Here is a 25811-nt window from a genome sequence, read left to right as displayed (position 1 = left end):
AATTTTATGATGATTTTAGTAGTTGATAGAAAAGTAACAAATTTGAAGTAGTAATAGTCTTTACACAACAGTTTGTACAACAGGATTTACTACTGGTTATTATTGGTTAAACTCAGTGAATATCATAATAAATAACGTTCGTAAGTCTACCTCATTTCATTGCAGTTTTTATGTAAGCGAAGGAACAAAGTACAACATAGGGCATCTTATGAAGACAGCCTAACAAACCGGATTGAAAGGGCACCCGAAGATGCAGAAGTAGCGATACGTTTTGATGGGTTAGTGAAAACGTTTGAAAACTCTGTAGTTGTGAATAATTTGACAATGGACATCTATAAAAAAGAAATCACAGTTTTCTTAGGGCAGAATGGTGCTGGTAAATCAACTACTTTGAATATGATAACAGGTAATATATTAATAATAGTTATTAATTTTGGCTTTACTTTCTGTGTGTAAGCCAGATTCCCCAAATGTAAATTGTGGGGAATTTTAATAACATAAATTATTTTTACAACAATATATGTTCAACCATTTGCAAACTCTGCTTGAAATCCGAAACCAGTCGGGGATCTGCAGTAGTGCTATCAGTCTGCCTTGCACAGTCCTTATCCATATACGTAGTCACGTGATTTATATATTCCAAAGATTCATAGAGTTTGTAGCTCTGGATCAAAAATATTTTGTGCCTCACTGGAATATATTGTTGGAAAATTACCCATCCTTTTCATCTCTGCTTAATGCTCTGTTAAATAATATCCTTCAGAGGTCAACACAGTAATATTGTAAAAAACAAACCATAGTCTCTACAATCTATTTCAATTGGGTCTAGAATGATAGTGTCATCTTTTTTGTATTCAAAGTAAAGTTACTTGAGGATATGTTAAATAACAGGCCATTGCCTGTTATTCTTTCTCTATAGAAAGATATAAAATATAATGATGAATAAAATTAGAACATTTTCGAGCTGTGCACTAATAAACTTTAGAATATTTCCGTAATGCAAATTTGGACTTAACACTAGAAAACTCTCCTGGACTTTCAAAACTGTACACAATTTTACTACAGAAAGCTGATAATGACCCACGATGGAATATAAAGTCATTCTTAACTCTGTATAATAATGATTGCTCTCAAAACACGTTGTAAAACAAGTAGTTGATATTTCGGCTACAGTGTTTTCTTCTAAGCAACATTCTCATATACCATCCGCATCATATGACATGTAAGTTAATTGGTAATGAAAATAATACGTATTGGCTAAGGAACGTGTTTGCACATAGAAATTTTATTCAAAAGCCAAAGAAAATAATATTCAGTAATTGTGAAAAAAAATTTTTTTTTTTTTTGAAGATGTGAACCAACGTTTCAACCCTTCAACAATGAAATAAAAATAAGCCTGCCAATTAAATAAGGCACAGATATGTGTTTAGGAGACGTTTAACTCTCGAAGACGTTAATGTTCATAGTCCAAAAATAAAATAAAAGCAATAACTCATTATCTACAAGGTAACCATATATATATATATATATATATATATATATATATATATATATATATATATATATATTGGTAAATGGCCATTGCATATGGATAATAAGAAATATTCTTAAAAATAAAACTTAAGTTATGTTTTTCTTCTTCTCTTGTTACTTCAATATGATCAACCTTTGCTACCCGATAGGTACGCTTGGTCCTAGAGCTGTAAAAGCATTTTCTATCCAGCTATTATGAGTGCGTTTTCTCCTGAACGTTCTTCGTTGACATTCATGTTTGTAATAGGTATACTAACAAATATTTAAAAATCATTTTTCTTATTTTTCGACTTCATAAGATATAATCAATTGTAAGATTTTATAAGGTATATTCCGTTGTAAAGTAGTAATTTTACCAGATAATTTTAATGCATCATAGGTACTTTAAAATTTAAAATAAGAGGTATGATAACGTTATGATGAATGCTATTTTGAAAAATACAAACATAAGAGAACAACAATACGTCATAATCGGATGTTGCGTAATCTTGCTGGATCTAATTAACTTGTTATGATATGCGTTATTGCATCATCATGCTGAAATTCATGTTTAGGATGTTGTCAGATTACTTTTTGCGCAGTTCTTTAGAAACGATCCATTTCTTATATTTGCAAACATCTCAGTGAACTATAAAAACTTTAGAGCAAAAAATAAACAAAAAAATATCCAAATTAAATATTTTTATTTGAAAAGAACTTTAAAACATTTCGTTGAATATAACATTATCCAGACTTTAATGATTTGAACATTTTAATTCAAATATTGTCGTTGATCTAGAAAACATTCAAACAAAAATTGACATAATCTTTTTTAAAAAAATGTTTTAAATAAAATTTAATTTTATCAAAAATAAAAAAATGTAAACACAAACTTGTAAGTGAGCAATTAATAAATTGCACCAACGGTAACTTCTCAGCTTGAACTATGTGTTGTGAGTAAAGTTAAAAGCATGAAATTGTTGTTGAAACATATCAATCTATGACTACAAAGTTATAACACAATTTCTCAAACTAAAATATTTTCAATAAAATTAAGTTTTGAATAATTAAAAATTTCTAAATTAAGATTTGAAATAAAAATATCCAAATTAAAGTTTCCAAAGATTTTAACACTAATGGTTTTAGACTAATTTTCAATATGTGGTATTGTTATTGATGGAGACCAAATTATTATAATAATTACGTATCAGATTTTCAGCTGTACAGATTTCTGCCGACAACCTACGACTAAGATGTAAGTACTATTTTAGGATGCAAAAGAGTTTCATCTAAAACACCTAAACTTTCAAAGGAAATGAAAAAATTAAAGCAAACAATAATAGATCTTCATAAATGAAATAATATTTGAGTGATCAGCCAATCAAATCTGATCAAGAATAACTGTTCACGAAATGACTTTGAGTACATGAATCCTCACTATAATAATACAATTTTAAAATTCTCAAATTAAATTTATAAAACCAATAAATGTGTGGTTCAAAAGTATTCCAAACAACATAATAAAACCTTTCCTTAGAAAAGCAACAAAAATGGGTTGAAAGAATATTACTTGTGACTAAGGTTGTTAGTATAAAATGTTTGTTCTACGTATATTAATAAACTTCTATAACTATTTGTCTACTTTCAGCTAGAAAATAGGGAGTTGAAGTCAGTTGTCAAGCATTCTAATTTTATTAAATATAACTATTCACCTATTACCTTAGACAATGATTGAATCATTCCTCTAAACAATAATAATCAATGTCTATAAAATAATGTTGTATATCAAGTGGTTTTAATAATTGCTTTTCACTAGAGACCTGGTCATTTGTTTTAATTTCTCCTTCAATATGGGTTTGTTTCCTAATCTGATTTTGTTTCATTTTTTTTCGAAAAGAAGCTTTTTCTATAACTTGTAAAAACATTTTCAAACTTAAGAAACAATAAATATACCTATAGAAAGAGGTACTAGTATCATCATGATTCTCTCGTATAATAGAGGAAATTTGGATAAAGCCTTTGTACAAATCACTTTAAACTTTTCTCTTAACAAAATATAATGTTTTGTTAATTCAGCTACAAATATAATATATTGTAATATCCCCCTATTTGCCAACAACAACATGCAGTTCTCTACGAGGATCATCAAGCAACCGACAGATCCCGTCTACGAAGAAGTACGAAGAAAGACACGGAGAGCCACGAGAAACCCCTACAACCCCTTCATAGGCTCCACCTTCAAATACGCTATAAAAAGCATGTCGAGTACCAGACGACATCAGTTCCAGTTGACCATTACTATATTCCCATTCGCACTGCTCTAGGAAGCAGAAACACTTTAACCAACCTTGTTGGCAAAATGTTCCTATCTATTTCCGCCCTGCCCTAGGCATGAGAAACCGAAATACTTTCATGTCTGCGCTGCACTCGGCAGAAGATAAGTTCCCATCTCCGAGCAGCTACGAGCAGGAGGTATCTAACCATGAACTTCAAAGACTCTGCGCTGCTAAGGGTAGGAAATCTAGCATCATAAAGAAAGGGCAATTATTTAGAGAACACTACTTACTTGTAGAATAATGTACGAATTTGCATAGCACTTTTATAATGAATGTACCGTGTACAACCCCGTGTACCATCTTACAATACACTACAATATTATATTCATTCTCTGATCCACAACTCCACAAACAAATATTTATATACAGTATGTAGTTAAAATAACGAAACATTTTAAATTAAACAAAACTAATTAGGTATTCTACCGACTTTACGTCTGTCTATTTAAAATACATCCCTTCCGCATCGATACATCATTGGACACGTTTAACCAATGCTATCATAGAGTTTTTAATGGCCTATTTCAGAATTCCCTCAATGACCTTAGTTACGGCAAATTGGACGTGTGTACACTGTTAAAAATACTTTCTTAGATCTGAGAAACCGTTTCTTATCTGTGCAACGAGAATATCTTTTCTTAGAAATAAGAGTTTGAAATTCTCATTAATGAGAAATGAAGAAAAGTAGATGAGGTTCTATAAAACGAAACGAGAAAATATACTGTTACTTTTCTTTATGAATGAGAATTGCCAAATCTCAATTCTAAGAAAATATTGCCTCGGTGCACAGATAAGAAACGGTTTCTTAAATTTAAGAAGGTATGTTTAACAGTGTAACATTGTCATAAACTGTTCCTTTCATGGCCAATTTTAGTTTTGGGAATACGAAATGGTCTCACGGAATAGGAAATAGATCAGGCGAATACGAAGGATGTGGAAGCACACAAATATGTTGTTTTAGGAACAATGTCACGGACGGTGACTTTTTAGTGACATGGTGCATTGTTGTGCAATGAAAACCAACTAGCTGGCACTCCATACCATTGCCTTACGATAACGATTCCCTTTCACGAACGCTTGATAACACCGTGATAAGTTCACCATTAACGGCTTGACCCTGTGGAACGAATTTTCGAAGTATAATAGCTTTAGCATCGTAAAAACAAATCAACATTGTTACCATGTGGCTTTTGAGAACACAATTTTTCGCTTTCGGAGAACCTGGAACTTGCACAGAGCAGTTTGGTATTTTGTTTGCGGGTTGTACTCGATGCACCAAGTCTCGTCAGTTTCAATGGATTCCAGCAATGTTCTATTCTGTGTGCCTGTTTTATTGAAGTCTTTGCAATGTTGGACGAGAACAATGTTTTTTTCGTCAGTTAAGGTATGCGGAACAAATCAAGGAGAGACTTTCCGTTTCTTTAAATTCTTTGACAAAATTTCGTGAATCATGCTTTTCGTCGTATTTATTTCTTCTGCCACCCATCTCACAGTCGAATTCGCATCGTGTTAGATCATTTCAAGCACTTGTTCCACCAATTCATCGCAGTTTTTTGTTTTCCACTTTGCTTAAGTTTGAGTTGTTTCCCAACGACTTACGACGTCCCGGAATCTCGTATCTAGTCGAACACACGTCTGCAAGATATGCATTCATCACCATACACTTGTTTCGTCATTTCCAATGTTTTACCTGCTTTGAAACAAAATTTTGTATTGGCGCTTTATTCCATCGCATTTTTGTGACAAGGTGACACCAGATACACTCACTTTTCCTTCTATAACTTGACACTGTTAATCAGTTGCGGTCTCGTTTGTTGAGCATATATCCAGCTTTCAGATGATATAATGCTTCAATAGAGCTACTGGTTGTCTGTAAAGAAAAACGATTCCCTTACTCTTCCGACATACTGAGTGAGTATAAACTGCACTGTAAAAGTATGTAATAAACATATTAGTAAAGAATACAATAGAAATAACTTTCTCTTTGCCAAGTAGTTAGTATACGTGCCTGAGGCGCGGGAATTCTTGGTTTGATTCTTGACGGGAGCTTCGCATTATACGTTAAGCTGCAGTTACACACCTCTCATACTTTCGCAGCTGAAAGGGACATTAAACTCAAAATAACAACAGAATAGAGAAAAGTGAAATTTTTTAACATTTTAACTCGAAAACCTAATCGGCAAGTTCCATTTCGAAGACCTAAACTAAAATGGGAATATTTATATGGCTCTCATAGAAATAGGCATACAAAGTATAGCTATAGATATTAGATTGTTGCCTCTGTAAGAAATAAATCTTCATTACAAAATTATTTCTTTTCCACTAAGCTTAGTGAAAGTAACCTAAAGTTAGCATCAATGATATTTTATCGTTTCGCTATTTTTAGGACCGATTGACATCGAAAGTGAAGAAAACTCATTTGTGTGCATGTGTAGAACAAAGCCCTACCTGAAGAAACTAATATGAGAATTACGGCATATATTTTGCTTTCCCAAATTATACATAGTTAGTTAGAAACCTAGATATCGCACACACGGTAAGACCGTTGCAAGTCAAAATTTCAATTTATGGCGACATCACTTTTAAAGTTTGTTATTGTTCTAAAATCTCTCCCTGAATTACTTTCATTTCTGCCATCTCGGGGTTAATTTGTGTAGTTACATTTATGCGAAAATATGTAGAGATAGTATTCTCTTATATATCTGTTTTGAGCAGCGATAACTCAAAATTTCCATTTTTTGAGTTGTAACACTCTTCACCGGGTGTACGATATGTTATTATGTTATGTTATAGTGTATGGGAAATGATATGGAGTATCACATATAGCGTCAGTATTGTGTTCCAAGGATTAGTTCAACTTCACTTGTTACCACAAATCAACCACCCCAGTATAAATTGGACCCAAATGGTTAAGAACAGAAGAGTAGACAGAGATTTGTGAATGTGTCATTAACTCCCGTACCGCATCGGGGGTAGAGTGATGATTAATTTGTTAGTTCAAATATACCAGCAAACGTTTATCATGAATTTTTGGGTACGGTAATCAATGCTCGCTCATACGGAAATTCCCATCAAAATTCAAAATAGTCTGAGAAATATCACTTGTTGCTTACTATGTGTTATTCTTGTAATTTTTACCCCTAAGAGCATGCAAGTTGGACCAACCAAATTTACACATATATGTATCTGTGTACAAAGGAAAGTTTAAATTTTTTACTTTACTTCATTATTATTATTATTATTATTATTATTATTATTATTATTATTATTATTATTATTATTATTATTATTATTATTATTATTATTATTATTATTTGAAAATTCCCAAATTAGGATTGCCTCATTTCACACGCTAAAGGTTGGGGATGGATAATAGTTAACCTGCTGCAATTAGGAGGTGCACATCACCTGTACCCCTACCTGAACCTTTAGTCCAAGGCACTATTAAATATTTTGCTTACTTAATCAGGCAAAAGGGGCCAAAAATACTTATTACTATAGATAAGTTTTATTTTGATTTATTCGTTTTCTTAGGGTTATATTCACCAAGTGAAGGTTCTGTTTACGTAAATGGCCTAGATGTAAGGAAGGATCTTCACAAGATTAGACGCATGCTTGGAGTTTGTCCACAAGACGATATTCTATTCAACGTGTTTACTGTAAAGCAGCATCTCTATTACTATGCTATGGTAAGTATTACACTCATTATCGATTGACATTCTGTGAGCTGGCAAGCTCTAGTGTTAGACTTCAAATTAGTAATCTTGTAAGGTTATTTATTGTAAGTAAAGAAGCTATTGCAATTAAGTTAATATGAAATATGCCAAAATATATAATTCAAATAATTAAGAAAATAACCAACCAATTAATTAAATGAAAATAAAATGAAACCTTTAAGTTTTACGTCCAACATTTATGCCGGTTAGGCTAAAGAAGGCGGTGATGATGAGAAATGAATGAAATGAAGAAAGTGGGTGGAAACGGGAGAACCCTGGGAAACCCGCGAGCACGGTGCGAGCAGGGACCCCAAGGACCGGAGGTGAACGGTCTACCACTGAGCCACCGCGCCCCCAACTAACCAATTATAGATAGACAGATATGAGTTGTAACTAAGGGGACAAACAGAGGGGCAAAAGAGTACTAATAAACAGAGGGGGAATTCCGTCCGGTTCAGGAGTGACACCGTGTCGAAAGCTTGGGAACATGACTTTTAGAGGCCAATTGTTCAAAAACAATATACCGCAGAGAGTGCGGTTAAAACATCACTTAGGAAGTCATAGCAACTCTATTGAAAAATGCATGTTTGCAAACGCCGCTTTACGTGCGCACGGTATTTAAATTGTGAGACACTTCTTTCTTTCGCAATATGTCCTAGAATCGCTTCCTTCCTTTTGAGAATCCCGTGCGCACGCATAGCTGCGTTTCCATGTTCCCACGCTATCGACATGCTGTCCCCCCCTAAACGAAATTGCCCCCATGTATAGTAGGACTGTTTGCCTTCCTTTGGATGTACTATCACTATTCAGGTTTGTTCCATTAGTTAGAACTCACCCTGTATATATATGAAAGCATGTTATCTATATAAACCAAAACTAAGCTTGCAACACTACTTTTATTGTCCAATATTACATGCTAAGTACAGAGATAATGTCTTCCGAATCGACATACTAAGGGACTCTACAAAAGTGCTAGCAAAAGGGATATCGGAAGTTTATGTTCATGAAGAGTGCATTTCTATAGACTATTACCATTACTATATTACGTTTTCCAAACAAATAGGAACAGTGTTACAACTAAAGGGACCCTAAGTATCTATCAGAGCCCGATTTTCATGAAACTTTATATATAGAGAGAGTACCTGGGGGAAACTCGCACAGGCAAAATTGTAGCTGCAGAGTCCAAGACGTTTGGATACTAGGGCTCGAGAAAGATCAAAAGTGGAACATCAGTACGTTAAGGACATGGTGAGAAAATGCACGTTTTTCTTTAAAACTAATCATTGTAGCGACACGAAATGAGCATACATGGATACGAGATGGTCGATAGCGCTCCATACCCTGCATCTGTTCGAGTGTCATGAGATACACTTTGCTTATCTTGTACCTAAACCACTCTACCAGAAGCACAGGAATAATGTAATCGCACAACAGATTTCACCAACAGGTTATTGTGGCTATTTGCGTTGCAATTAATGCATCGAATGACCCTCTTCTCATTTATACCAATCGCATCAGTTTCAACATGGCCTCTTTCAAGATGGCGGATGTTCTTTTTATAACTTTTAACTGATCATATCTAATAAACAAACTCCATGGTTCTGGATAATCACAATAACATTTAAAACGCAGTTCTGACCAGAACAAAATCAATTATTTTAATAACTATACTTTTTCTCACCATATCCTTAATGTACTGACGTTCCACTTTTGATCTTTCTCGTGCCCTAGTATTCGAACATCTTGGACTCTGTAGCTACAATTTTGGCTGTGCGAGTTTCCAGAGGTACTCTCTCAATATAGAAAGTTTCATGAAAATCGGGCTCTGATTGATACCTAGGGCTCCTTTAAGAGAAAATAAAATAATTGATTAAAACTATTGAAGAAACATACCTAATGTGTCACATCAATCAAGTAGTTGGTTTTCAAGAAGGGAAATATAATAAAGTTTGAAACGAATTATTTATTTACCGTTCCGGAGGTACGACTACCATTTATAGCTGCCTGTGTAAGCATACGGTTTCTTAGAGTTCTACTACAGATGTGCATTTTTGTGTATGATTTAAAATGTGTTTGCAACTTTATTGATGACCTAGCTGTAGTACAGAGTATACCAAGCAAATTTCTTATTCAATATTTATACTGTAGACGAAACTTGCTTATTTTAGAAAGTTTCAAAACTGCAAAGGTATTCAAAGGTAAATGTTTCATTCGGTTGATATAAAATTTCAGTCACTTCGTAGAAACGTCTAACTACAAAGGATTAATCCATACGAAGTGGTCCAGAGGTCGACCATCTCCGAAAATTATAGAAATTGGAGTTGGATGAACCATGTATATGAGAAGGTCAATAACACTATTCACGTTGTCGTATGTACAAATGTTCCTGAATGGCGGCCATATTTGTTGTCGGTGGAGTGCCATTTTTTGCATTTCCAGGCGTTTTCGAAAAGCACAATTGCTGACGCCGTACGAATCACACAAACACCAAACAAAAACGTATGTTTAGAGGAGAGGCGGAGCTACACGGAGAGTATACACTTTTGCTTCTAAATAATTATGCAAGTTTGCAAACCAATACATGAAATCACTAGAAAAAGTACAGAAAATTACACTTTTAAATGGCCTGTAATTTGGAATGGCATAAAGTAGGGGCTTCATACGTTTTATGTTGAATGCTATTGCATGTAAAGAGTCTTCAGAAATATCCACATCTATGATACTACTGGTACCGTACATTTATGGTGGTCCGAAATTTGAAGTTTGTGATTTTGACACTATTTTTGGGGCGTAATGCCTTAGGAGGGTAAAGTTGCTGCTTAGACCACAAAGTAACTCTGCATGTGAATAAACTATTGCAAAAAAATGACTGATGTTACATGGAGAAAAAAAGTAAGGACATGGTAAAATGCGAGGAAAGCACGCGTGTGACGATGGTCATAGCCCGGAAAAATTTAAATGTCTTGATCTGTTTGATGCTAGATCTCAAAAACTACGCATGGTTCAGCAATTAGGTGTGTTTTTGTTTGTGTTCAGTTGTGTAAAACTTGCGAGTGGCCTTTGTTCCATCTTTCTAGCTCCATGATCAATGTACATTTATAGGGGGGGGGGCAATTTATCTTGCCCATCCGTTATAACGGACAAACCAAAAGAGAGGAAAAATCGAAACTTTGCACTAAGCAAGTATAAGGAGGGAAACATGTATGTTTATATTAAACAGGAAGACTAAGCAAACCGTGTTGCCAACTCAATATACAATTACATTTTTTGAAATGGCACTACGTCAGATTATTAGATATTTAAGTTAGCGTGTCAAACGTACACTTAAAACCTCACTTTTATTATTTAATGTTGCAAACTAAGGATGTTATAGTGCCACAAACATTAAAAGTTCGAAAAGCTCTAACGGAAACACATCACAACGGAGATGCACAGGATAACGCACGCCGAAAGTACTTTATTGTTGGATACCGTTTTCATGGTACGGCTTCTTTTCGAATGAATAGAAACGAAGTTACCAGGACGTGAAAACTTTAATTTTTATTGAAAGCCTTTATTTCGAAAAAAAAAAAATGCTTATATAAGTGTCATATCTAGTTACTTGTATGGTTTATAATGGATGTATAAATTATTTTGTCGTTTACAACACTTCGATATCTCAAACCGTTCCGGAGATATGATAAACATTGCTGAAGTTTGCAACGCTGCTTAAATCGTGTAATTATTGTAACAGTTGTAATTACAGCTACTAAATCTATTGCTATAATGCTATAGAAGAGAATGGAAACAACAATCATTTTAAATATTTTCCATAAATACACCATTTTCAACGGGATAGGATAGACAGATGTAACTCAATCTTGTGAACACATTAACTTCCGTAACTGGCATTGGATTTTAATGATACTTTGCTGATACGTTAATTGTCTTAATACTGCTCTCCAGTGCGACGACGGGTGTCGTGGGAGCAAGCGGAAGCTAACCCCTTACCATATAGACGTGGCAATGATCATGAAGCCAGAAAGATGGAACAAAGGCCACTCGCAAGCCTTTGCACAATTGAACACAAACAAAAGCGGGCCTAATTACTGAACCACGCGTAGTTTTTGAGATCAAGCATCAAACATATCTAAACATTTATTTTTTTTTGTGGGGGGCGATGACCATCGTCATGCACCTACTTTCTTCGCGTGTTTACCATGCCTTTACTTTTTTCTGCATGTAATATCACGCATGATTTTTTTGCAATAGTTTATTCACATAAAGAATTACTTTGTGGCCTAAGCAGTAGGGATGGGCACGAGTCGAGCTAAAACTCGACTCGGTTCGAAACTGGACAAGAATTCGAGTCGAGTCAAATTTAATTTTCTCTAGTCGAGTTCCGAGCCGAGTCACTACTTTTGATGTCGAGTTTCGAGTCGCGTCGAGTTTGATAAATGGCTCGCTCGTTCAGCTCGTTCTGACTCGTTTTGAAATCAGGGCCTGATTAGACCAGAAACTGAAAGCCATGAGAAATGTTAGCAATGATTTGGAACACTTTATTGTTGCTCATGAAAGGGGACACTACTCGCATCTCGTCTCGTCTTGATAACGAGATGACATTAGATTTACATAACGAGACAGCCTCAAATATTGTGAGCACAATAACGAATATTGCAGTTCTTACCATCAAGGCTGAGACTTGCACGTTGCACGGTCGAATTTTTAAACCCAAACAGATTTCCAACCCAGGTAGTGATGTCAACTGACTCGGGTCGTTCAACTGAGTGAACAGCTCCAGCCGGCTTTATTAGATGAGCGATCAGCTCGAGTCGCACGGTTAGGGTGAGCAATCAACTCGGTTCGATTCGGCTCAAGTGAGCTATCTTCTCGAGCCGGCTAGGTTAGAATGAGTGATCGGTCGAGCCGGCTCGCTTGAGGTGAAGCATCAACTCGATAGATGTGACATGTGAGCGATCATTCTGATCTCAGCTCTGTGGTGAACAAGCCGTGAGCTGACCCATTTAAACCAATTGCACCATTAGAGTCGGCACAGATCATAAAAAAAGTATCAAATGGATCGAATTTTGTTCACTAGAGTTCAGATATTGCTTTTAGGAAGTTACTGTATATCCGGCTAAATGGGTTTCTTGAATCTGGATTGTCGTTTAAAGAAATCCCGCATATATAGAAGGCAAGTATATTCGTCATTTGGTAGCGTTACTTGAGTGTGAGTTATAGTAGTAACAACTATCAACTTGCGTCATATACTGTACAGGGTGGCCAAAAAGTAGGTATATTGTCTTTTACTGATCAGCTGATTGCATTTTATACAGGGTGTTTCAAAACAACACCGACAACGTTTGGGAGGTGATTCCTGACACCAAGATAAGACAAAAATATAGACCAATTTGGATGCACAAATGCTTCCTTTAGGAATTATAAGCTGTCGAAATCACCACAAATTGAACTTTAAAGATCCACAGCTCCAAAACTATGGGACTTATCGAAGTCGGAACAAGACTTCACTTAGAAAGTATTCTGTGCCCGATCGAAAAATCCATGTTTCAAAATCCTGTGGTACTTCCGCAACTGTTTTTATAGAGGAAGTTTGGCTACGGGCATATAGTTTGAAGTATTCACCAACTACCTCTTTAAAAGCTGTTGCGGAAGTATCGCAGGGTTGTGAAATATGGATATTTTGATAGGGAATACTGGTTCTTAAGTGAAGTCTTGATCGAGTACGGTAGGTTCCATAATTTCGGAACTATGGCACTTTAAAGTTCCATTTTTAATGATTTCGGCAGCCTATAACTCCGAAAGGAAGCAATTGTGCACCCAAGTTGATCTATACTTTTTGTCTTGTCTTAGTGTCAGGAATCACCTCGCAAACGTTGTCGGTGTTGTTTTGAAACACCCTGTTTAATTTCTTATTGTTATCCATCAGGTAGACTTAGTTTCTTTATTGTTCGTTCTTAATAGGTTTCTACTTATATCTTAAGCTCGGAAGAGCCGAAGCAAATAAACTCATATACTTGTTCAATGCAAGGTGTGTATACCTACTTTTGAGCCATCCTGTATATAATGAAAAGTTGATGACAAAGTAATGCGTTATATTTTAAAAATAACTTAACCAACATTGAAATCTAGACAATATATTTCATGTTTCTGTCAAATTATGTTTTGATATCAATGACATATTTTATCATTTTGCTTTTAAAGTGCCTATGTTATTCAAAATTACGCAATTTCTAGTTAAATTCATTTATGATCATTTATGAAGGTTCACGCTTATGCTGTAAAGCCTGAGAGAACCTCAGTGTGTCGTTGTTTCCCAAATTGATACTGATTAAATGTTTTTACTGATATTTTCAACAAAGAGTCCAATAGCACTAAAGAAAATGTGGGTTAATTGTCATTGGTATATCTTTTCTCCAATGAAAATGTTAACAAATCAATGTACTATCTAAGAATTTAAAGACAAAAATTATAACACAATTATTTTGCCTGTAGTGCTATGTGAGTGCGACACATGGACTCTTACGTTAATACAAGACAGTACATTAAAAGTTTTTGACAGCAAAGTTTTGAGATCACTTTTAAGGGATCGATCCGACTCGGTTGGGTGAGCTGTTGATTCGGCTCACTTCTCGATCCGGCCCGATAGTGAATGAGCTATGAACCAAGAGGCTCGAGTCATTGACACCTTAAACCCGGGCTGTTCAAATTTGGGCAAGTTTGACTGGCACCATATAACTTTTAACATTTTTTTGGCTCGAGTCCGAATACTTCTCCGAAACTCAAACCCAGAGCCTCCTGAACGATGTCGTTCCTTGCCTCCTAGACTTCTCGACGACCGAGGCCGGCAGTCAACCAGTAAAAAGATGATATGATATTTAATATTCTAATATGTTTATACATCTTGTTCTAATATTATTATTATTTGTATCATTGATAATAATGTCATTATGTCGAGAAAAAACTTTATAAAAGCCCTTTCAAAGCCTGAGGGTGAAACGGAGAGAGAAACAAAGATTCCCTTTCAAAAGAGTCCTTGTCACTTTACAAGAACTTGTAGCTGTCATTAAAAAAATCTTGAAATCCAATCTCTCTATTTACTGTGTACATATTACAACTTCTTGAAAGCAACAAAGGTATTTACACCTATGCAGCACTGCACTCTACTGGACAAACAGTGAACCTGCTCATTAAAAACTTGTACTTTGGCGCACTCTCCCTCCCTGTTCAAAGAATCCGTTGTTTCGGAAGCGGCGAAACTGTTTTTCCTTTATGTCAGCGGGAGGGCGAAAGCAGGTAGCAAGCAAGACGTCCCAGAAAGTTGCCTCTGTTCAACTCCTTGCAGGATGGAAAAAAATGTTTTTCTAACGTGACAACTCCCTTTTAGTCAAGACGACAAACGGTTCTTCGCCCACAGAATTGGTAAACCGAATTCATCTGGTCGTCTTTTCTGCATCATTCACATCGCTCTAAAAGCACTCCGACATATTTATGGCAAGTCATGTAGCGTCTTTTTCCATTTTTCTCTCTCTTTGAAGAGTCAGTATTTTGGGCCTCTTGAATTGTATGAATTCGTTTGGAAGCGGGTGGTGAACATGTGTAATAACCCAATGTCCCCAAAGACCATTGATCTTGCCTTCTACTCGTTCGTTCCCACCTTTTATTGAGAGAAACTTACTTGTCACCGAGTGATTCAAACAGAAATATTAATAAATGAATGTACATGGGCTCACGGCAAAACAAATATCTAATATTCTGCTATTTGGCGGGACTAGTAGCCTGCCAATTTCCCTCAGAACGATTAGTTTTCTTGTTACTCTTAAAAATATTTTCATTTGTTTGCGTTTTATTATAAATAGCGTACCCACGATTAGTTTTGTGTAAGTGGTGTAAACACCTCCTCAGTACTTATCAATACCTTATTCCTAGGTATATCATATAATGATTTCATATTGATTCTGAGGGAGGGGATAAGGTGGCTCTGTGGTAGAGTATTCACATCTGGTGTGAAAGGAGCCTGGTTCGATCCCAGGCGATGCGAATTTATGACGGACAACACGGTATCCATGTGTTTATTCAGAGTGTTCCTACACTCTCATCCCAGCACTGTTCATAATAATTCCCTTTTAATTCATTCAGTTGTTCCTTTTATCTAAAGGGGTAAGTAAGGCTGGAAAATTTTTATTTATTTATTTTCTACCTTATGTTAATAGTAAAAACAATGTTCATATGTTTGATATATGAACCAATATCCTTGGTCTATTCCAATACGCTGTAAAACATATACTTATGTATCAATAATTTTGTCAACATTTTGAATTGGAAATTTGCCATTTTTAAAAACAGAAATTGGAAGTTTATTTCAATTTTATACCTACGTCGAGTTTATCGAATTCTGATATTTTATTGAAGTAATATTTTGTATATAAATATGACATTGGTGTCCATACGAGAGGAGGGGAGAGAATTTCATTTCGCATTAGGGCTAATTTAAAATAACGTCGTTTTCATCTATACGTAATACATAAATGTTTTTGAATTTGTGTTTTATATACAGTAATTTCTAAAATAATTTGTAGCAGAAGTCATTTCCTTTGATCAATTATTTCCCTATTCCTAATTATATTTGCGTGATAGATTCTGCTCCCTAAATATACTATCTCAAGTCCAGAGAGATTGCATTCTTTACGCTCAATATAATGCAGGGAAAGAATTAGAAACAACCGCTTGGCCTGCTGTAAAGGCACCATCCCACATCTACTTGCTTCTTAGGAAAAATAACTCGAGCGGTATTTTAGCAGCCAATAAGTCTCCTAGACTAAAAAGCATGACAAACGTGGGGTTACATGATGTTACAAGCTAATATTCAACAAATACAGACTTGGAAAATCCCTTGCTTAGGCGGTCCGTGGTAAGGCTGAGACCTCTTGAAAAAAATCCCGGCATTTCAAACAATATGCTTGTAGCCTTCACCAATATTCTTATTGTACATTACTTTAATATAACTTTCAATTGTTTTATTTGCGATGCTATCGCACGCTTACATTTGATTCTCTTGGCGAACCGACAAAAGACAAAACCGCAATGTGTATTATTATTATTATTATTATTATTATTATTATTATTATTATTATTATTATTATGTGTTTTAACCGGGCAGTCCCTTGCCTTCAACTGTTGTCCCGTTTTTTCTTATTCTCAAACGGTACGCCTAAATGTCCCGTTTTAAAGCAAAACTGACCCAGGTGTCCCGTAAGTATTATTCAAAATATAAGTAGTCAAGAAAAATTCTACACTTTTCCGTACCAACACTCAGTGAGAAGGTTCAGCTTTGTCTGAAACTTCTGAATGTTCAAATGAGAATTGAGTGGGAATTCTGAGTGTTCAAGTAGTTAAAAGTATTGTTGGGTAGTACAGAGTGATTCTTTTAAAACTCACGGATTTAATTTGGGTTTAGAATTTCTAATTGAAATCTGATTTTCATGCGGTTTGTGGCAAATGATCAAGTAAGGATGGGAGAGTTATGTAATTATGTGTACTGGTTTAAATTCATCCGGGGTAATATCGATCACGCCTCAAGAAAAACAGCAAATTTTCGCCAGTATACCCTACAATTGGAATGAGGTTTGGATTTTTTAACCTAAACTGCAGAATACAAATTAAGTGTTATTCAGAATACAATTAAGTGTTAGTAGTAACACTCATAAATCACAGCTATATCCGGTGTATAGCTATAGCCGGTTTCTTGCCACAAACGTCGGAGAGATTTCTTGGGCGACCTAAGGAGTCGATAACTGACATCTTCCAAACAGCCGCCTGCGGGGTCCGATGCGTCCCTGTCTCACTCAGAAGCAATCATGTTTATTCCATTTTTTTACTAGCGACCACATTATGTTTCTGTCTGAGGCAAAACGTGAAGCAAATTTGTTTCTGAGTGCTCTGTGCGTAGCAACAAATTCCTTTCTCCAAAACTTTTAACGACAAACTCGTCTTGTTCCAAAGAATACACTATTCTCACTGTGCCCTGATCATACTCGCACAGTAGCACAGAACAGTATGTACTGTACATTACGTAAGCCAAGAAGAGGCACAGACTTCGAGGTTTACTTCATAACCACAAGGATCACAATGTAAATACTTCGTATTTTAAGCACAGCCTTTATACATGTTATAACGGCAAGTAATTATATTAGAACCTCTTTATCACTCAATTATCAGTTTTCTACTTTCTTCAATTCATGGTTATCTCTATCTCTTGCAATAATCTTTTGTGAGAAATCAATTTAAGATGTGAATAGACTGAGCACCTATAATCACGGGCAATGGCGTCGGAAGTATTTTTCAGCTGGGGGGACAAACTGATTTTGAACTACTGTTTTGAAAATAGACGAGATAATGTAACATACGTAAGATAATATGAATATATGTTCGTAATGTAACAATAATTGCATTTGGTTGAATTATAATAATAATAATAATAATAATAATAATAATAATAATAATAATAATAATAATAATAATAATAATAATAATAATACAACTGTAAACAGTTTCGTGAGGGTAAAATTTCCAGCTGCGAGAAGCATTTCGGTTTACATCTTTAAAATTAATTAATCCAGTGCCACTTTTGTGCTGGATTTTGGTGCAGACATTTTCAACCACATAAATCGCAGTTTAAAACAATTAAAATAATAAAAATTGTAATACTTACAAAAAATTGGTTATTTGTAACTACACTTTTTACCATTTTATATACATATTTTAACTGTGTTGAAAATACCCACATTGATATTATCCGGACAATGGAGTTCGCTTTTCTAATGTGCTCTGAATTTGTCTATGGCCTTTCTCAAGTTCTTGAACCCTACGGCGAGAAAAGTCAATTCCGCTCCCTTCCTTGCACCAGCATATTACCTGTCAAATGATATGCCGTATACAATCAAAACACAAAACATAATTTCTAACTGTATTATAATGCAACCAGGCAATGTATGAAACCATAACTCGCGACAAGATCAGCGTGCAGTTCGTGAAAAATTGAAATCCTTAGTTGGCTGAGTTTCATTTTCTAAAAGAGGAATTTCAAACTTTTTCCCGTGATCGGTTACACAAGATCTTTCATCAAGTTCTTTAGGCAAGTCCTATGTGGGAGTGTTGGGGGAAATTTGTTGCAATTTGCCTGATGCTTTACTCAATTTTATGCTTGGAGGTGCTCGTAGAATCCTGTACTTCAAATGAGGCGCATTGCGGAGAATTCCGAAATGCATTTTGTTGTGAACTTTCGGTATCCATGCTAACAGTGGTTGTTGGTGAAGTTTTTCATAAAATTTGTACTTTTCGAAACTTTCTTTGTTGATGTATAAAGAAGGGTTCACATTCACATAAAGGGTCAGGAAATATCATTACGAATATTACGATGTTGACGTAATGTTCACAGTAAATGTTTTCACAGAAGAACGGGACTTGAAACACGCGTAAGCCCGCCTGCCACCTTTCACGAAAACAAACCTTTTCGCTGTAAATTCTCTTCGGAACTTAGGGACGTACGTAGGATTTTATTTCAGAAGGGGTCCAAACGTTTACGAGAGCCAAAATCCAACACAAGGATAGATTATATTAATTAAATATACAGAAAAGTCGGATTTCGGGGAGGTCCTGGCCCCCAGGATCCACTCCTGCATACATCCCTGTTGGAAGCGTACTTGCTGACGTTTGTGAACGTGTCCCCACCCTTCCCCTTCTTCAAGCAAGAACGTTCCTCACTATAAAACTTACTGTACTCTGTATATTGTTTGTAAGTATAATTTAAATTTATAGTAAATATATTTAAATCCTGTTATGCCTTTAAATATTATCTTCTTTAAAGTTTAAAATCCCGCTTGACGATTCGCTTCATATTGCAGACCTACGATTACTTAAATAACAATTCTTAAAGAATCTGCAGTGTTTTGAGAATGTACATCAATGGACATAGATTTGTCAATTGTTTTTTCCTAAATCTTTCTGTCTAAGATCGGGTTAGAAAAGGCGTCCATCCCTTGTTTCAAAGAGAAGAATGAATCTGGAATAGAGATTGTTTTTGACATTATCATTAAAAAAATAGTTCATATAATCACTCTTGTATGATGTTTTTACAGTCTGAAAGTTGAGGGTCAAAATGAGTATAATGCTCTCCATGAAAATTTCAGGGAGGCAGCTGCCCCCTTGACCCCCGGTTCCGATGTCCCTTATCACGGGATCGATTCTCAGGTTAAGCCTCAGTATTAAATATTATTCATAGGATGACAATAATCATCATCAATTATGAAAGAGTTCATCTAGTTTTCCAAGCGTCTCTCTAAACGTTTTACTCAGTTACAGTGCTTGCTAATTTATGGCGATCAGTATTATATTAATTGGATTTTAAAAGTTCCCATGTCTATTTATTTTTCGTTAATGCTAAGCACGTAGGTACTGAAAGTGAATCAAGAACTGATATATTATTTTAACGTTGATATTTTAAAGCTAAGAGGATTACCTAAATCTGAGTGCAAGCAAATAGCAGAAGCACGAATACAACAATTTCGGATGGAGGAGGCCAAAGACAGGATACCAAAGAAATTATCAGGAGGTACAAAGAGGAAGCTATCACTAGCAATTGCACTAATTGCTGGGACGGAGGTTAGTCTTACAACTATGAAACTAGCATATAAAATATTGTTCTTCAAAATAGATAATCATAATTAGGGGTTTACATATATACACGGTGTTTCAAAACAACACCAACAACTTCTGGGAAGTGATTTCTGACACCAAAATAAGACAAAAAGGATAGACCATCCTGGGTGCTTCTTTTCGGAGTTACAGGCTCCCAAAAACACGAAAAAAAAAATAAATTTAGTGGTCCATAGCTTCAAAATTATGGTACTTACCGCAGTCAGGCCAAGACTTTATTTAGAAACTAGTGTTTGCTCTATCCAAATATCCATGTTTCAGAACCCTGTTATACTTCCGCACCAATTTTTATGGAGGTAGTTTTTTTAGTACTTCAGATTATATGCCCGTAGCCAAACTCTCTCTATAAGAATTGTTGCGAAAGTACCACAGGATTCCGACACGTGGATATTTGGATAGGGCACATACTAGTTTCTAAGTGAAGTCTTGACCCGACTACGGTATGCCCCATAGTATTTGAGCTATGGGCTTTTAAAGTTCCTTTCTTCATGTTTTCGGGAGCCTATAACTCCGAAAGGAAGCATTTGTGTACCCTGCTTGGTCTAGACTCCCAAACGTTGTCGGTGTTGTTTTGAAACACCCTATATATATATATATATATATATATATATATATATATATATATAAAACATCACGAAGAAGTGACCAAACATCAGTTCTCTCATAATATTATTAAGAAAAAACTAAAGTCTATATTTGAGACAGTTAGTTATTAGATGAACTATCAGCTATTCATCATTTAGGAAATATAACTTAGGATTCTTGACAGTAGACATGAGTAAAGGAAATTATAGGTAACTAAACTAAAACGTAGAAAACGTAGAGATAATTAATATTAAATGTTAACTAATTGGAAAGAGAACTACTGTTTTTTTTTAATCGAACGTTATGCATACGTTCTTTTCAGAAGACAACTACATATACTTTTGTGAAAGAGCGTGCACTTCAACTCCCACCAAAGAGTTTTCATTTTATAAGTGTAAAGTGTTGTGGCAAAGTATTAACATATAGGCAAAAGTTATTGATAAATACATGCTGGATATTTTCCTTGAATATTTGCGAAAATAAGTAAATTCGAAGCAAACCACTAACATGAATAGTGTCAATAATATAACAAAGAAAATATAATTGCTATAGCAAAGTAGTAATTGCGGCAGATGACCGAAATTTTTGGGCCACCTGGAACGTGGTGCCCCCTGCGCCCAGGCGCTCACCTTAGCTTCGCCCCTGGTATGACGTCAACGGTTACGTGGTCTTATGCCACTTTTCTTTGGGTCGCGTTATTTTATGCTCCGCCTTTATGGTGTAGTCCTACCTAGGGTCTATTTCGTTCTCTTTTATGCGTATAAAATTTGGAGATTGCTATCCCCTTTCTTACTTATATTGTTGGAGTACAGGTGTATGTATAGCCCACCTTGCGGTATTTGATTTTAACTTTTGCGCTCCCTGCGCCCGGCACCCCTAGGCCACGCCCGGCCCTTCTGGCCTACGTGATGCCTATATTTGTTATCCCGAGGGAGTCGATTTGTTTCCTTTTATGGGTATAAATTTCCAAATTACCCTAACCATTACTGCCCTCAATTAAAAAGGTGGTGGTCCTATATACCACTGCCAACATTTAGGGGTGGGTCAAGGTACTCTGCCAAAATCTAGATAGGGTGGTCCTAAGTACCTCTAGGTCATTATTTTTGTACCGCTGGGCCAAGGACCATAATTCCTGAAGCAGGGATCCAGGGACCAAATGTGTCCCTAGCTGCCGCCCTTAATACTAGCAAATTCCACCAGTTAACACAAAATTTATATTTCACTTACACAGGAACTTACCGAAAGGGGATCCTGGGGAAAATGTCTGAGATTGGTGCAAAGTTTCATATACGTCTCCGTCCCCCTCCCACACACATGCATATATATACACAGAGTGTTTCTAAACAACACCGACAACGTTTACCAGGTGATTCCTGACACCAAAATAAGACAAAGAGTATAGACCAACCTGGGTGCACAAATGCTTTGTTTCAGAGTTATACGCTGCTGAAAAGATTAAAAAAATGAACTTTAAAGGTCCATAGCTCCAAAACTAAGGGATCGTAGTCGGGTTAAGACCTGACTTAGGAACTAGTATATGCCCTATTCAAATATCCATGTTTCAGAATCCTGTGATACTTCCGCAACAATTTTATAGAGGTAGTTTATGAGTACTTCAAATTATATGCCCGTAACGAAACTTGTTTCATTATTAGTTCTTAAGTGAAGTCTTGATCCGACTACGGTAGGTCCCTTAGTTTTGGAGCTATGGGCCTTTAAGGTTCATTTTTTTTTATCTTTTCGGCAGCGTATAAGTCCGAAAGGAAGCATTCAGTCATGATAACGCAACAGTAGAGTCAGAATAGGCAATTACATCATACACTTCCAAAGGTAATGAATTTAATATGAGATTCATGATTTTAGCTAATAGCAAGGCACCACAGAGCTCTAATCATGACGAAGACACTTGTTTGGTTGGAGCAATCTTCGTTTTCCCATAACAGTGCTCAAACTCACTTGGCGGTCTTGAGATACAGACTTCATATATACCTCCACAATAGGCCTTTTCGGAAGAATCACAAAATCCTATTAACTCTGTTCTCGTATCTTGAGTGACACTGATACAGCTCTTGATTTTGATGTTTTTCAATAAAGAAAGTTCTAAGTAGTAATTCCTCCATTTCCTCAAAATCTATTGAGAAACTGCAATGTCCCATTCTAAATTTAGTTTCCACATTTCTTGCAATAATATTTTCGAAATAATAGTAGTTGGAGAAATCAAACCTAATGGACCGGACACATTTGCACTTTCTGAAAAAATATCACGCTTAGTTACAACCGACTTAACTGACACAAGATTGACAATACGAAAATACATCATTTGATGGATACCACTGAATTCCTAACATTTTCACTGAATTGCCACTATCAAAATCTAAACTACTTGTCATGTTTCAAATGAGAAGTTACGGAGTCCAAAACGTTGGGACTGTTGGATGCCCACTTTCTCAGTCAAAACCTAATTTCTGCAATAATGCACTGAGTTGTTCTTGTAACTGATATGCTTCACTAACTGAGTTGGTACCACTAATTAATTCTAAAAAAAAAAAGAAAAAAAAAAAAAACTCTTGCATTACTACAACCGCTGCAATAGGAAATGATTCTTCTTTATATTTCGCTAGCTGTTGCAAACTTTTCACTGCTAAATATGGTGCTGAAGCTGTACCATAAGTTACCGTCACAAGCCTGTAACCCTTAACCCTAGGAACACCAAGGTATTTTTGTGTTACATGGAACACCAAGGGGGGCCTCTGAGGTCCACAGCTTAAAGGTCATTATTTCTCACGGAAAATAATTTATCTTGTCTGATATGAACTTGGGATATCTAAGACATCATATATTATTATTTTCTATTACTACTAGGTTTCTAAGTACAGTGTTGCCAACTACAGCTGTGTAATTGTTTAAGTTACCATATTTTTATTTATGTGAGTAACTATGACATATTTATTTTATTTGTTTGTGTAGAAAAACTACCAAACAGATCAATAGCAACTTAGTACAGTGTTGTTTGTGTACAAAAGTGGCTTCTAAAAGCATTTTGGTGGTGGTGTAGTAAAGTGGGGTAGAATGGGTATGAGTGAGGTATACTTCAGTATTCCAATGAATTCAGGATTAATCTTGTGTAATTCCATCCCGGTTATCCTTGGAATGGCGAAATTCCTTCAAATTTTGTTTCCACGAAAAGATGGACAGTGTGAGGGACGTTTATTAGACATTATAGGGGATGTCACCAGAGAAGCAGTGTTGCCAACCCAACAAAAATTACAATTTTTCTAGTAGTAGAACGTCAGGTTTTTGCACCTACGGAATTAACATGTAAGACGTAAGCAAACAAGCCATGACTTGTGTGTCAGTTTTGTAAACTAACACCACTTCAGCATCATGAATATTACAAGGGATTCACTGCAAGTAGTCACAGTTCCTTTCCATCACTATTGAAACTATTGAAACTTGATTCTCTCTCTTTCTTTCCTCTCTCTCTCTCTCTCTCTCTCTCTCTCTCTCTCTCTCTCTCTCTCTCTCTATATATATATATATATATATATATATATATATATATATATATATATATATATGTGTGTGTGTGTGTGTGTGTGTGGGTGGGTGGGTGGGTGTAGCAGGTTTGAAGGAATAAACTAATAGAAAATAAAATATTTAGGAGCCAAAAATAATCAGAAAAAATATGTATAATAATTTTTATAAGTAACCAAAACACTGGAATATAATAGTTAGTGTATGCGGTGAATAGCCCCTTAGTACTACTAGGGGGGGCCTCTGAGGCCCACAAAACTTTATTTATAAATAGAAAAACAAAACACTAAAAACTAAGCAAGTACTTTTTTTGATTAATGAGGTCAAGCTTGGCAATATCATTTTTTTAAGATATTTTATGCAATTAGAAATGTTAGAAAATATAGCAAAAATAATTTGTGCCCCCCCCCCACATTAGTTGTTTAAAACGCACAAGTAATGGAATTAAGTCACACTGCAACCTAGGTCCGACAAGTAACTTATCATTCAATGTCACATTAGATGAAGTTTTACAACTACCATCAAAAACTACTCTCAGATTCGTTGTAGAACTTGAATCTTTTAACACTGCGTGATCAGGTAAATAACACACTTCACTGTTTGGTTTCAGTATTTCACTTTCTGGAATAATCTCCATATGATCAAGTACCAGTAAATTACCATATGATGATCAGATTTCAGCAACGTAACAAAGTCTTTTAACTCCTTATTTGCTTTGACAAATTTTGTGGAACAGTTATTAAATATATCTGTTGCTTTTCCCCTACGAGCAACAAATCTTCTTAGAGCAGCTAAGAAAGCTTCAGTTGTACAGTCACTCTGAGTGACTGGTAAATTCCCGGGAAGATATTTTTTGCGAATATTCCCTGGGAATATTCACGGGAAGATTCCCAAAAATGGGAGTTTTCCAAGAATTTATGTACAATCACAAAGAAAATTGCATTCTATTACTATATTATAATTTCAAAGTTAAATTCGTTTTTATACCACACTATATTATTACTGTTGTTCCCAGAGGAGATTTTAAAATGTATATTGTGAACGATGTTATGTTATTCTATTAGTATTTTATTATATTTAGAGAGTACGCATAAATGGATATTTATTTACAATATGTTCTATGAAAGTAAGTATGTTTCAAAAATGGTATAGTAAGTCCACATACTTTTAAACCGCTAAACAATTTAAATTTTCATGTAAGTGGATTTTCTAAACTTGACTCTACTACTGATATTATAAACATATTAAATTTTTAAGTGTTATAAACAAATTAGGCTGGGTAACTGCCAGAAGACACATGTCCCAACATTTTGTCAACATTTGCGCATAAATATGTATGTTTACAATATTTGAAAGATACTTTCCTATCTTTATAATTTTGCATGTAACATTGCCACACATGACCTTTCTTCCTGTC

General features: G+C 35.3%; 1 protein-coding gene across 4 annotated transcripts in view; it reads left to right on the top strand.

The window, feature by feature from the left end:
* Window positions 1–25811, top strand: part of LOC145692671 (phospholipid-transporting ATPase ABCA3-like) — a 354108-nt gene that overhangs the window by 96847 nt on the left and 231450 nt on the right. For all 4 annotated transcript variants that reach the window (XM_081768050.1, XM_081768051.1, XM_081768048.1 and 1 more), the window contains 3 exons: window positions 166–406; window positions 7383–7537; window positions 20066–20221. In XM_081768050.1, the coding sequence (XP_081624176.1) occupies window positions 166–406; window positions 7383–7537; window positions 20066–20221 (552 nt within the window). The remainder of the gene's footprint in view (window positions 1–165; window positions 407–7382; window positions 7538–20065; window positions 20222–25811) is intronic.

This window comes from Thermobia domestica, chromosome 8, assembly GCF_964235325.1.
Source record: "Thermobia domestica chromosome 8, izTheDome1.hap1.1, whole genome shotgun sequence".
NCBI classification, from domain to species: domain Eukaryota; kingdom Metazoa; phylum Arthropoda; class Insecta; order Zygentoma; family Lepismatidae; genus Thermobia; species Thermobia domestica.
Note: the sequence above shows the minus strand (reverse complement) of the source record. Positions and strands in the feature narration are given on the sequence as shown.